Source organism: Maniola jurtina, chromosome 24, assembly GCF_905333055.1.
Source record: "Maniola jurtina chromosome 24, ilManJurt1.1, whole genome shotgun sequence".
Classification (NCBI taxonomy): domain Eukaryota; kingdom Metazoa; phylum Arthropoda; class Insecta; order Lepidoptera; family Nymphalidae; genus Maniola; species Maniola jurtina.
This window is the reverse complement of record NC_060052.1, coordinates 505360-519209: the sequence shown is the minus strand read 5'-3', so window position 1 is coordinate 519209 and position 13850 is coordinate 505360. Positions and strand designations below refer to the sequence as shown.

General features: G+C 39.1%; 2 protein-coding genes across 3 annotated transcripts; both read right to left on the bottom strand.

Moving 5' to 3' along the window:
• Nucleotides 1-4: 4 nt before the first annotated feature.
• Nucleotides 5-6258, bottom strand: LOC123877767 (protein C12orf4 homolog). 2 transcript variants are annotated; one of them, XM_045924643.1, is made up of 10 exons: nucleotides 6007-6258; nucleotides 5154-5327; nucleotides 4521-4674; nucleotides 3873-4094; nucleotides 3348-3521; nucleotides 2834-3020; nucleotides 2203-2383; nucleotides 1308-1426; nucleotides 405-632; nucleotides 5-31 (listed from the first exon to the last, which is right to left on the bottom strand). In XM_045924643.1, exons 1-9 carry the CDS (start codon nucleotides 6185-6187, stop codon nucleotides 411-413), a joined length of 1614 nt encoding a protein of 537 aa, XP_045780599.1. In that variant the 5' UTR covers nucleotides 6188-6258; the 3' UTR covers nucleotides 5-31; nucleotides 405-410. The 2 variants fall into 2 exon arrangements, with proteins under 2 accessions (XP_045780599.1, XP_045780598.1); XM_045924642.1 differs by lacking the exon at nucleotides 5-31 and having other exon boundaries at nucleotides 351-632.
• A 1197-nt stretch (nucleotides 6259-7455) lies between these two features.
• LOC123877772 (myosin regulatory light chain 2) lies at nucleotides 7456-12179 on the bottom strand. The gene is made up of 4 exons (XM_045924652.1): nucleotides 12030-12179; nucleotides 9818-9991; nucleotides 8539-8880; nucleotides 7456-7863 (listed from the first exon to the last, which is right to left on the bottom strand). Exons 1-4 carry the CDS (start codon nucleotides 12030-12032, stop codon nucleotides 7786-7788), a joined length of 597 nt encoding a protein of 198 aa, XP_045780608.1. The 5' UTR covers nucleotides 12033-12179; the 3' UTR covers nucleotides 7456-7785.
• Between the last annotated feature and the right edge of the window lie 1671 nt (nucleotides 12180-13850).

The window sequence follows — 13850 nt, the reverse complement described above, 5'->3', positions numbered from 1 at the left end:
TTATATATATTTGAAGCCTATCTGACGCAGTCGGTAGGATTCACTGAGTGGTAGTTTTGGCTCGCACAGGTCCTGAAACCCTGAAGATTGTGGGTAACACGGCTGCGAGGGAGGAGAACAGCGCAGGTCGTATGTCGGGAGGCAAGGGAAAATAAAATACACGGATAAATATTGACACTTTATTTACATTTTTTTAATGTTTGAATCTGGCAAAGTCGGTAGGATTCACTGAGTAGTAGTTTTGGCTCGCACAGGTCCTGAAACCCTGAAGATTGTGGGTAACACGGCTGCGAGGGAGGAGAACAGCGCAGGTCGTATGTCGGGAGGCAAGGGAAAATAAAATACACGGATAAATATTGACACTTTATTTACATTTTTTTAATGTTTGAATCTGGCAAAGTCGGTAGGATTCACTGAGTAGTAGTTTTGGCTCGCACAGGTCCTGAAACCCTGAAGATTGTGGGTAACAGGGCTGCGAGTGAGGAGAACAGCGCAGGTCGTATGTCGGGAGGGACGGTGGCGCACAGCGTACGGAGGTCTGCGCCGCCGCCGCCGCTGGCTTCTAGCACGAAGCCCTTCACGCACTTCAGTACCAGCTCCGCGCGGCGCATGCACCACGCTGCGGTCATCTCCTGTAGTGCGAAAAACATAGTTTAGCTATTACACATTGTAGAGAAACAAAAGTAAACTGGGTATAATTAAATGTCAGTTTTATTTTGTGATTACCTAGATCTTAGGTTGAAATCTATAGAGTGCATTTTGACTTTGCTTAGACTTGGTATAGCGCTGTCTCGTTGCAGCAGTATCTTCAAAATCAAAGTGCACTCTAGATCTCAGCCTTAAAGATTTTTTAATAGTATTTAAACATTTTGAGGCTATAATGTATTCACACTGATTTTTCTTACATTTACGGGACTTTTAGAAAACCGAAATTCACGCGAAATTTGTCTATCTGCTAGTTTTTCACAGCCCAACCGTAAATATAATAAATTCGTTCAATATTATAGAAATTTTGTACAACCCACCACCCATGGCCCCACCAACCTTGGGGTTATATGGGCCGAAACGCGGGAGGACGCCCGTACGGTACTTGCTCGATGGCTCTTTCCCGGTTCGCCTTCTTGACTCCCTACAAATTATTTCTTTCACATCCTTGTCCTCCTCTTTCTGGGGCAATTTAAACTTGGAACACTATATTAGCATTATATTTTTTGATACAGTGATAGCTTGCATCTTGGAGATGGTCATAATACTAATCCCGAAATCTCGCAACGCGCCCAAAGAAGTTTCACTTCAAGAATAGTTACCTCAGTCAGTTCATTTTTGAGTAGTAACGGGAAAGCGATAGAGGTAACGTCGTTACAGCACGCGGCCTTGAGGATGTTCCGCAGGCCGAGGATGGCCGGGTGCCGTGACGTCATGTCTCCTGAAAAATACCCCACGTTATGATCTTTTTTTTATTTTTTACTAGCCGATGCCCGGGACTTCGCCCGCGTGCATTTAGGTTTTTTGAAATCCCGTGGGAACTCATTGATTTTCCGGGATAAAAAGTAGCCTATGTGCTAATCCAGGATATTATCTATCTCCATTCCAAATTTCAGCCAAATCCGTCCAGTAGTTTTTGCGTGAAGGAGTAACAAACATACACACACACACACTCACACACACACATACAAACTTTCGCCTTTATAATATTAGTGTGATTCAGATACAAGTTAGCCCTTGACTGCAATCTCACCTGGTGGTACGTAATGATGCAGTTTAAGATGGAAGCGGGCTAACCTGGAAGGGGTATGGCAGTTTTCATTAAAGCGATACCCCTTTGGTTTCTATACGGCGTCGTACCGGAACGCTAAACGCGGCACGGCTTTGCCGGTAGGGCGGTAACTAGCCACTGCCGAAGCCTCCCACCAGACCAGACCAGAAATTTAGGAATTAATCACCCTGTTCACTGAATACAAGCTAACATAGGGCGCGTTTAATCTGGTTTGAAAACTAGTCAAATTAGTACATTCAGTCACAATGATTTGACGTGTTTTTTTAGTTCAATCGGTAAATTAAAATGGTTACTACACTTTTGCCTAACAAATGAAATGGAATGGAATTTTTAAATAATCATTGAGAAATAACTTATTTTTGACATAGGCAAATACAGTATTGTATGGTCGTGGAAAGGCTGGAATATGATTGTCGCTCACTCACCAGACTTGAGGGACTCGTCGTCCGCCACGAGGTGGAAGACCACATGAGCTTCGGCGAGGTTGCTGTGCCGAGTCACGAACACGTCGCCCGCTTGCAGTCTCACCGCCCCTCGATAGCGGGGTCTCTGCTCCTTCTCACTCCCATCCTTACTCGATTGTCGTTCGGCGTTGCGTTTCTCTACCTGCAACAAATAGCGTTCCCGTGTGATCAATCATGATCGATTTCCGGGAACGGCGCGTAACACGTCCGAACCATAATCAGACATGAAAATAAAACTATTTAAAACAAGGTTGTAAACATGAAAAGATAGTGTTCTGTGGAAATCCTTTCAATATAGTTGAGTCATTACAAACGTGCGAACTGAGTTATAATGCTCTCGCTAGCAAACCACTAAAATACTGGAACCTGATACTCTTGTGTTGTGTGTAACAGTAAAAAAAGATTTGACCATAGTTGATAACAGATTATATAGAGCGAGTGAGAGATTAAGGAAGTAATATCTACCGCGTCACCCCATCTATCTGATCCGATCGCCATCCCTTTATCGATAACGACTTCTGCAATATCCTCACAAGTCCGTTCGCAGTTCGCGCGTCTGTGATGGCTCAACTATAGTATAGTAAATCCTTACTGGCTCCTTGATGGCCTCAGCGATGTGCCTGAGCTGCGCATCCACGTCGGGGAAGTGATGTTCGGCCGCGGCTCGCGCCGAGCTTAACAGCGGCGAGCGAGTCGGCATCGAGTCCACGAGTAACACGGCTCCACTTAGCTCACCCGAGTACAGAGCTAGCGCGGGCTGAGCCCCGGCCCAACCGCCCCTGCAACCATATACAGAGTGTAAGGCGACCTCCCTAACTACTTAAATCCTCACCTCCCCGCTCATCTAGCCCGTTTTCCCCCGCTCTTCTCCCTCATACTTCTCCCATCTCTCTCGATCTCCCCTCTATCTCCGCCGACCGTCTCCCCAGTCTTCGCTCATCTAGCCAATCTCCCTCCATCCCTCTCTCACTTTCCCCAACCGCCCCCTCATCTTCCCTATCTACCAGATCTTTCAAACTTCCCTCACCTTCCCCTCACATCGCCGTAGTGCAATGTTAGTCGCCAAGTCAATATTTATGAAGAACCTTTACTCGCAATAGACTTACCCGTCAGCATCAGGTCTCTGCACAGAGCACAGGTGCATCATATCGAGCGCCGCGAGGCGAATGTTGTGTGTCTGCTTCAGCTGTGAACCCAGGTGGATTGTGAAGCTCTCTTCTAAACGAGGGGTCATTGGAAGAGGAGCCAGCTCCGTGGGGAAAGACATCAGCGGTGAATTGCTATTTCAAAATGTAAAATTTAATACAATTGTAATAGCACTTGTTATCTAAATTCAAATTCAAATTATTTTTATTCAATTAAACTTTTACAAGTGCTTTTGAATCGTCAAAATAATCTACCACTGGTTCGGAATGCTGTTCCCACAGACATCTTATTAATGCAAAAACAACAAAAAGGAAATAACAATAAAATCAATTTTGATATTAGTTTTAGTCGCTTCATGTCTCGGTGAGGAAAGCCTTGTGATATATTCTCTGATAATGGTCATAATTTCATTGGTGTTGGAAGTCACTGCAGTCATAAAGTTTGTTTATCTGAAGGTATACATGATGCGAGTGTGATTATAATACCTTGGCGTAATTTTCTCATCAGTCTGATACTCATTGATGGCAGTCATGAGCCAGGCTCTATGAGCCGCTCTCTGCGTATGCCTCAAAGCGTCTAGCTGCGAGTCCCAGCGCCCGGCTGCTAAACTTTGCTGCTCAAAGTGCTGTACTGCAAGTTCATTGATCTCTTCTTCAGTGGTTAGTGTGTTTAGTAAACGCATCTTTTCTTCCATTTCTTCTGTTTGCCTGTGAAAAGGGAGTCAATTTGATAATAATCTTGTAAATAAATATGAAATGCAGCAAATGTTATAGCTGCAATCATCATTTTTCCACTTTTAGCACAAATACACAGTTTTCATACAAGCCAAAATGATAATTCAGTCAATAACAACACTCTAGATTAATGCAATGATAATAATCATAAGTAGTTTTAGAAGGCTGATGATTTAAATTCGTACACATTCCAAAATTTCTTTAAAAAAAAGTAGTAAACCTAAAGTGTTCACATAATATAAAATTGGTACTTATTCTCATGTACACAAAATCTAAAATAAACTGGCTGTCGACAAAAATCATGGTTTGCATGCACAAATTGCCTTAACCTGCAGAATTTTCTGATTTAAAAAAAATTATGAAAATCTCATAATCAGTTGTTATAGAAAAAAAACATACGTCTGTGTGAGCTTTTTAATATCTTCATCCCTATTCTTCAGCATGTTCATGACAGTCTTGGCGTAGTTGGCCTCCACCTGCAGGATAGTGTCTAGGGCTGGGGAGTGCACTAGTTTGTGGTATGCAGCCGCAAACACTTCCTCATCCGAAGATCCTTAAAAATTATATAGTTTGAAGTGTGTAAAATTCTCAGTGCTTGAATGTATCTACCTAATCAAATCAAATAATCAAAAATAAATGATTTGATTTACATTGACTTTGCTGAGACTGAATAAGGAATTAAAATTAAATGAAGTAGATTTAGGCCACACATCAAAATCTGTCTCATTTTTAACTGACTTCCAAAATGTGTACTTGTACGTATGTGTATATTTTATGTACTTATTGAAAATGTATATAAAGATAGTGAATTTTGCACGCCATGTCATGGCAGATTGTGATACGTACCTACTTAAAATTTATGTAACATCTTTTTTACTTACAATCTTGCAATAAATGAAAATGAAATTAAATGAAATAGAGGTGGTTTTTTTTTTACTTTAACTAAAGTCTGAGCAAAGTCAAAGATCACTCAATAGATCTAAGCCTTAAACCTGAATTAAATACTAGGAACATATTACAATGAATTCAGACCTTTCTGTTCAGCAAAATCTATGACATTCTCTTTGAACAGCTTTTCCCAATTCTTAACTATCCCTTCAATATTTAATTCACTATTTTTCAATTGATCCAAAAGTTTTGCATCTCTCTCATTGTGGAATTTTTTGGTTTCCTCTGCTACAAACTCAGCTAGTTTTTCATTGAGTTCTGAAATAAAAATTCCATATTTAATTTCAAATTTTACCATAGTTTTCTATTCTAGGATATAAAAGCAAGTAGGAGTAGGTATTTTAAAAGCACAAAGGTTGTCTGCCTGTCTGCTATCTTTTCACAGCCAACCTGTTCAACCAATTTTTAAATTTAGTACAGCTAGTTTACATCCTGGGGATGGACATAGGATACTTTTTGTCCTGGAAAATCAAAGGGCTCTCACAAGATTTATAAGAACGTGGATAAAGTTGCAGACTTCATTTAGTATATTATGTACCACATTTTAACAAGAAATGTTTTGTAAAAAGTTTAATTAGGTGAATGTGTGCACAAAATCAATGATGTATGTTATCGTAACATCATACTTCTGTGAGAGATCGCTGTGAGTGAAAAGACTGCCTTAGCTTTCGAAACTTAGGGCCTATGATTTTATATTATACTAGCTAATGCACGCGACTTCACCCACGGGGAAAGATTTCTTACGTAAGTATTTGTAGCAGTACAAAAGGCTTACGAGAGAACGGTTTTCGTTATGGGTCGGATAAAAAGAGATGAAGTGCCTTCAAATTAGCGGCCCCCTTTTTAAGTTAACATAGGATTTTCTGTCACATACAATAGTATGTCCCACACAGTAAGAGTAGGTAGGTGGATAAAGTAAGCTACTAAGCCTTCTTACCATCTTCCAAATACACAGGAATGTGGAACATCTTCAGAACTCTTTGCACGAGCTCTCTCGTCGAGCCGCCGTGAGGTATTTCCACTGGAACCTCCAACTTGAACAGCAAGTCCTCGTTCGTGCATGTTGGATACGAGAATTTAAACGTTTTCGTCGTATTTTGTAAAGTTTCAGCGGTCATTTTTCATCAAAATAGCAAAACAAACCACGAAAACACCCCAATGTTATTGTTGACAACTTGGGCAACTTGACATTTGAAAACTAGTTATATGTCAAATTGTCAATGTCAAACACAGACAAATTTTTTTTTTTTTTAACTTGGCTCACCGCTCTTGTGGAACGAATATTTGGCGGATCTTTTAGAAAACTAACTACCTAATTTTACCAATCTACCCACCATATGCCCACCTATCACCATGCATTTCAGTAATGTCGTTAGGTATTTTGAAAGAGGCACCCAGAAGACCAAGTGCAAATTTGATATCAGTTCTAATAATAGACATAGTTATTATTATTTTATTTCTTATCTGGAGCCAACGTCTAAGGTGGATGCGACGGGTCTGCCCGCGAAATTCAAATTTAATTTGAGTTTTCGCAATTTATAAACTAATACGACAAAGTAGGCTTATGGCACTTTATTTGCGCCAATGGTAGTATTATCCTCACAGGTTTATATAAAAATCTTTACTTGAAAGGGTCCAGTTTAAGAAATTAGCTTTAGTATCGACTGTAACTCATAAATTAGTCGATACTAGAGCTAATTTCTTACTTAATTTCTCATGCCCCTTAACGTGCTCTCCAAAGCACGGAGGTAAGTTGGTCACCGATCCGGTTACAGACTCGGGTTAACGTTGCAATGTAATCGACTTCTAAGTTCCAATATGCGTCGTCGCAAGTTAGGCTACTCATGAGTCCCATGACCTATGCGATTGAATAATTTTCATTTGGTGAAATTATTATTATTTTTCACAGTATTTATATTTTGACAGTGATTTCAGAGGTGATTTTTTATGGAAAGTAATTTAAAAAAAATTTAAACAATAAAGCCGACCTATAATATGTATAGGTAATACTTTTCAAACTTTTCGAGATTTTCGTTCTTGATTTTTCACTATCTACTCTCAGTAAGGTTGCTTTCAGCCTTATTATTTAGTCAGACGTTTTAAATCTTTATTTATTTCAAAGATTTCTACGGTAGCAAATGTTACTTAATATGAGAAGATTTTTTCGTGATTTTTCACATTCTAACCTAACCTGTGGAATTGTCCATCTCTAATGCCTACCTGTCTACTCTTATTGGAGTTGTATAGCTACCTATGCGTGGATCTGGGAACCTACCTTGTTATCCCAAAATAGGTTCTACCTTTCTGGGATTACCGATTAATAATATAAAGGCTTCATCGCCCTCAGCTATGAGGATTAAGTTTTGGTGTGTAATGAGAAGTCAGGTTACTATTAAATTGGCCGCTTCGAGCCTTATCATTTAGTCAGACTTGATTTAAATCTTTATTTCAAACAGAAAATGAATACATAGTATTCCATACAACCCCCAACCCCCGTGAACACCCAGTTAGGGACAGTTTTACACGATCTTGGCATAGCAATAACTATATTTTCATTTTAAGTAATATAAATTATAAAATGGAAACAATAAATTAACATAGAGTTGTTGTTAAATAAAATAATAGATGTTCGGTTCCAAGCGCGTTTAATCCGTGGAACCGGAGCGGGTCAGGTGGTACCCCTTGGAACTTCTATCCTGAGCTGCTATTGGTCAGACTACGCAGCCTCGCCACCTTCCTCTTCCTCGGCGCTGGCGGTCAACATGGTGATCAGCTTGGTGGTGTCAATGAAGCCCTAGGAATAATAAAAAAAACATTTAATTAAAATCTATTGCTTTAAATTTTGTCGTAGTGATATTTAATTTTGTTGTGATCTGTCTACAATCGACAGGAAAGATTATTAACAATAAAAATATTCAAGGGGAACTAGGATCACACGAAATACATCATGACAAAATCTGCATATCTGAGAGTTCTCCATAATGTTAGCAAAGGTTTGTGAAGTCTATCAATCAAAACTTGACCAACGAGGTGGACACTTTTGCCAGGACTCAGGAGCCAACGCTGACGAGAACTGAGATAATAACCAATGAAAAATAGATTGCATCCAGGCTTGCGGCTAAAGGTGCAAGAGTTAATTAAAAAAAAAAAAATTGTCAGCCCTAACACAGACTATGGTCTATTTGGACTGCAAATTGCAAACATCAGTCTCAGTTTTTATCTAGTTTTTGGTCTACAAAGTTTGGTGTAAAATGTTCACCTCTCATTAAGTCTCATTGTATATATACATGATGACTCCTCGTCTTATCCTTTAGGTTCGAACATACGGGTTACCTGGGAGAGATTACTTTAGTGATAAGGTCGCCCTTTGTATTTTTATCTGTATCATTTATTATTTTCCTTGTAATTTTGTGCAATAAAGATGTTTAAATAAAATAAATAAAAATAAGTCTGTAGTAAAAAAACCAACCTTATCGTCGATATCCATCTGGTCGTACGCTTCGTCGACCTCGTCGGCGGAGAACTTGTCTCCCCAGGTCATGAGGGCGTGCCTCAGCCTCTCCGAGTCGATCTTGCCGTCGTTGTCGAAGGTCTTGAAGGCGTTGATGACGACGTCGTCGTCGTCGGAGCCGCCGGACATGCGGCCGGCGAAGAGGGTGAGGAGCTGGGTGAAGTTGATGGGGCCGGACGCCTCGCCGACCATCTCGTCGAGCTCCTTCTCGCTGGCCAGTCTGCCGAGGGAGTCGAAGGTCGCGCGAAGGTCGTTCTTGCCGATGATACCGTCTTTGTCGTGGTCCATTAGCTGGAAGGCCTGGAATCGAGGAAAAACTTGTTACTTTTTTTTTGTAGAATCAGAACTTAGCTCTCTATATGATTCTGATAAGTTTATTCTGTTAAGTAAGGTATTAAAATTGTTCTGCTTCATCGTCAAGGAAGACTCTTGCTCTTTATCATGTTTGATCTTATTAATTAGTGTTCTTTAAACTCGTAAACAAAAGAACTTCTAACGGCTTACGACGAATTCTTTATCTTGTGCTCTAAGTGTCACTTTCTTATAAATTCTTAAGGATTTGTTTAAAAGTAAGTAGGTAAGTAGGTACCTACCTATTGCTAATCTTTGGTAGATACGTGATACGTGAACAATCGAAGATCGAATGTTTATAAACAATCTCTCGAGCAGAAACTACAGATTCGAGCGCAATTGGCGGTGACGCTATGCGCTTGCGTCGGCGTATTTCCCGGATGGTAAAATCCAGTGTTAGGAGACTTTTCACTAAGTGGACAGAAGAGTTTCAAGTAAACCGACTAGAATTCTTAGGTACAGGGACATAAGATTTATGTCTAGACTCTAGTAATGGAATTCTTTGGGTGAAATAACCATGAAGAGATGGGCATCGCTATCAATGTTTCTCGGGGTACTGATTACGAAAAGACGTCCATTTACTCATCGAAGGTGACCACTGACCAGTCTAGAGACCGTCCAAAAGTGTAGTCTATTGGGTGTAATGACGATTTTGAAGCTGATCTCTTTGAAGAAGACATTAGAGTCGGACGTCGGCATAAAATCTATGTCCTGAAGTAGATTTCTATCGGGTGGAATGACGAAGACAAAAGTGTCATTTTTGAGTTTTCTCAAGGTTTTCACTACTTGCTGATTACGAAGACAACTTTCACTTTCCAATCCAAATGACCGAAAGAGACCTAAGCTAATTTTAAAAGTAGAATGTATAAGAGTTTTTGATGCTGACCTCTTTGAATTCGGCGACCTGCTTCTGGGAGAACATGGAAAAGACATTGGAGCCAGTGCGCTTGGCCTTGCGGCTGCCGCGCGAGCCTCCTGAAGATGCGGCGGGTGCTGGGGCCTCCTCTGCGGGCGCGTCTTCTTTTGCCTTCTTCTTCTTGATCTTCTTTTCCTTATCCGCCTGGTGGGGGAAGAAGATTGGAATATAGTATTTTTAGGGAGCAATTTACACATAACTCAACAGTTAAAAGGAGTTCTGATTTGCGCAGTCGATTATTTATCGATCTATTTGGCACAATGGCGGAGAATATCATTATTGGGATGCTGGTGCGTGGTTTGTTCGGCAGTCAACCTTTCGGTTTCCGTACAATGTGAAAACAGTAGGTAGGTACATAGCGTAGACACAGCTTCTGCGGTAGTTTGGAACTCTTTTTAACTGAAACCAACTGTAGGTACTGAAAGCTGTGCTAGATATTGACTCCAAGATGTAACTAAGTTCCGTCTAAATTCTTCCTAAGTATGTTTTTTTTTTAACTTGCAGGGTAAATAGGATTTAAATTTGAGTACTTAACGTGCTCTTTTTCGGCATCATAGCTCCGAAACACATGGTAATTTCCATAGTTTCCTTTGCTTCAATACTAATCCGTGTAGTTTTACCCGGATTGGTATTGAAGGAAAAAAGAAGCTGTGGTTTATGGGATCACTTGAATGATCTTGGTAAATACGACTTTCATAAGAATTCAATAAGCCTGAGAAACTCTACTTTGTACTTGGGTTCATTTCCATTAGTGTAAAACGATTAAAAGAGAGTTTAGGGTCTACGATGCCACATATTTACAGTAAAATAAGTACTCAATCAATTTTAAAACTGGTAAAAAAGTACCTTCCTAATAGCGACATTTTCCTTTCTAAGTACCTAATCAGGAGAGTAGTTATGCATCTGAAATTCTCTTAATACCATGAAGAATTCTTCAGATTGGATCAATCAACCAATCGATCAATTTTAATAGCGCGTACATTTCTACAATTGTTCATTTAATTGTTCCTGTTCATTTGTTTAATAATTCAATTCAATTGTTAAAATCATGATCTTTGCTTAATTAGTCTTTTACAAGGTCATTTAGGTTATCGAATTTAGATTTACTTAGTAAGTTTTCCAAGAAATTATTGCCAAATCCCTTTCCAATATCGATTACTTCGAAGATTGGTTTATTATTAAATCTCATTTGGTTAGGTCTCGAGTAGACATTCCAAATCGTCTGTGGATATATTTAGACCAATTGGCATCAGCTTACATCGGCCCGGGAGCAAGTTACGTAAAACAATCCAAAATAGAATTTGCTCCAATTTATCTTGAAGCGCCAGATGGTATTTGAATTTATTTGAAAGGTAAGTAAATATTACTAATTTATTATAACTTTATTCTTGGTTTTATGGCTATCTTCTGTATGAATTTAAATCACATAATATTTTAGCTATGGATGAATTCAATTCACATTAAGTATTGACTTATTTGAGCACTTTTATTTATAGTTTTCCTTTGCAGTTTTATTATTTAAGTTTGCAGTTTTTTTTTTATTATATCTTTCCTACAAATTGTTTTTGGTTTGTTTTTGGATATCGAACTTTTAAAAGTATTCAAAATTAAGGTAAACGTAACAAACTTATTTTATTCAATTCATAAACCTACATTATCCTGATTGTCTCCATCTGCTTCTAAAACTCAGCGTTTACTCTTTTCAACAGCATTATAGTGATATTTATTACAATATTTTGTTAATCATTAAGTTTAACTTGCAAGTCATAAACATAATGATAGTTTTAAGTTATGAGGTTAAACTTTAAAAACATCATTATTTAAATGAAGTTTAACTATTTCCTCAATAAATTTTTGTGTTACTGCCACAATTTGAATAACTTCTATTTCATTACTAACAACTATTATTAAAATCAAGTTTTTTACTTTATTATGTTAATTAGGTATAACTACTTAATTTTTGAATGAACAGTTTAGCTATTTCTTTAATAAGTTTTTGCATTACTGCAATAATTTCGTAAATTTTTATTTTATTTATATCAACAGTAGTTTAATGATCATCATTAACGTTAAGTTTAAGATCCAATTCGTTGTTACGATCAACACTTCCTTCGATATCGATAGTCCGTTCACTTGCTTCACTTGTCACTGCTTGTACCACAGGCCACTTCACTTCACTTACCATTTTGTTAAGTTTGTTGGTTCGACGGAAGAGAGACTGTACCGCTCGGCAGTCCCACCCTGACTCCGAGCTGTCGTTCCCGTTCCACCATCCAAGAGTTCCCCCCCCCCCCCCCTCCCCCTCTCGTCTTCACCTCCTGGTTTCGATTCCTCCGCTCGATCCCATATATAGTTACCCAAATAGGATCTGTACTGGGAATGCTTCAGAATGGTTTCGTCTGCTCAGACGCTCGGCCGCTCCTAATGATTTAAAAATAAAATCAGCTGCCTGCTTAAGTTTTTAGTTTTGCCTGAGGCATTCCGAACCAGTGGTAGATTATTTTGACGATTCAAAAGCACTTGTAAAAGTTTAATTGAATAAAAATAATTTGAATTTGAATTTGGAAATATGAATTTTAGGTGATGCAAACTTGGAAGTTAGGATACTTAATATTTTTGGGATTGGTTCTGATAACCAGAACAGAATGAAACAAAGCAGAATGGGTTGCCTGGATGGAATGTCCGTTCCGTAGTGAATTGTAGAAATGATATGAAGAACATCATTGGGCATATATTTTTGCTTTTCTGGTTTCTGATTAATTTTTTTGTCCGGTAAAAGCAATGTCCTTTGCGCAGGTCACGGCCAAACTTCTGTAGGTACTTAGTTATTGATGATTAATTAGTATGAATTGTGAATCCGAGTTGCTTTGCTGTAATAGTGACTTCGCTGCGGACAACGCAGCGAGAGACTCCCTTTCTAGGGACAGTAGACATCAAACGAATGGATCAAGGCGAGACATGACCGTGGCGCATGGAACTCTCTACAAGAGACCAGCTGCGTCCAGTAGTGGGACGACGACAATGACGATAAATTCGATCACCGTTCATCGATCGAATTACGGCTGTGAATACCCACGCAGTAGTTGCCCAGTTAGTTAGTTTTACCCAAGTTTTACCATATTGATTGTGTCAAAGGTTTATAATAATAACCAGATGATGCTCGCGAGTCGCAACCTCGTGCGCCCATATAGATTTTTTGAAAATCCCTCGGGAACTCAAAAAGTAGCATGTTATGTTGTGTTTTCAGGGTACCTATAATATAAGCTATCTCCATCAGTTTCAGCCAAATCGGTCCGGTTTTTGTGGTGTGAAGGAGCAACAGACATTCAAAAATCCTAAATTTCACATTTAAGTACCTAGTATTTACGTTATGATGTAGGAGGGAAGGTATTCCATTATTCGGCGTAATAGCCACGACGACGGACGTAGCCCAATCCGCGGGGCGTTGCAAGCTATTTTGAGCACACAGCATTTGAGTCATCTGGGCAGGAATAGCTTCATTGTAATCTACACCCGACGCGTATCGTTCTTCTATACACATCCACCTGGTACTACGTGAAAATATAAATGTAGGTAGAGCATGAGACAGTGATCACTATTATAATTTATAATGTGATAGAGACTCTGAGAGGAAACCTGTCTGTAGGTACATTGACCGCAAGGATGAATTATTTCGCGTCTATGCAGTCTATGCGTATATGGTTTGCATTTGGATTGCAAGCTGGTTTATTTAAAAAAAAACTGGCCAAGTGCAAGTCAGACTCGCCCACCGAGAGTTCCGTACCCTCGCATTTTTTCCGACATTTTCACAGTAAATCAAAAACTATTATGCATAAAAATAAATAAAAATCTGTTTTAGAATATACCCCACTTGGTTCCAAGTGATGGTACCAAAGATAATAATATGAAAGGGCTTTACCTGTACATTCGATTTTTTTTTATTTTTTAGAATAAGAATAAGTTTATTGCATGAACTGTTTTAATGTCGGCAAAAATACCCGAG

Excerpts from the sequence above, each read along its gene's own strand:
- LOC123877767 (XM_045924643.1), bottom strand. The coding sequence starts at position 6,187 with ATGACCGCTGAAACTTTACAAAATACGACGAAAACGTTTAAATTCTCG. Across the intron at positions 2,384-2,833 it reads CTGAGGCCATCAAGGAGCCA|GTAGAGAAACGCAACGCCGA; the intron begins GTAAGGATTTAC and ends TATTTGTTGCAG. Across the intron at positions 1,427-2,202 it reads CGACGAGTCCCTCAAGTCTG|GAGACATGACGTCACGGCAC; the intron begins GTGAGTGAGCGA and ends GGTATTTTTCAG.
- LOC123877772 (XM_045924652.1), bottom strand. Across the intron at positions 8,881-9,817 it reads AGGTCGCCGAATTCAAAGAG|GCCTTCCAGCTAATGGACCA; the intron begins GTCAGCATCAAA and ends CCTCGATTCCAG. Across the intron at positions 7,864-8,538 it reads AGATGGATATCGACGATAAG|GGCTTCATTGACACCACCAA; the intron begins GTTGGTTTTTTT and ends TATTATTCCTAG.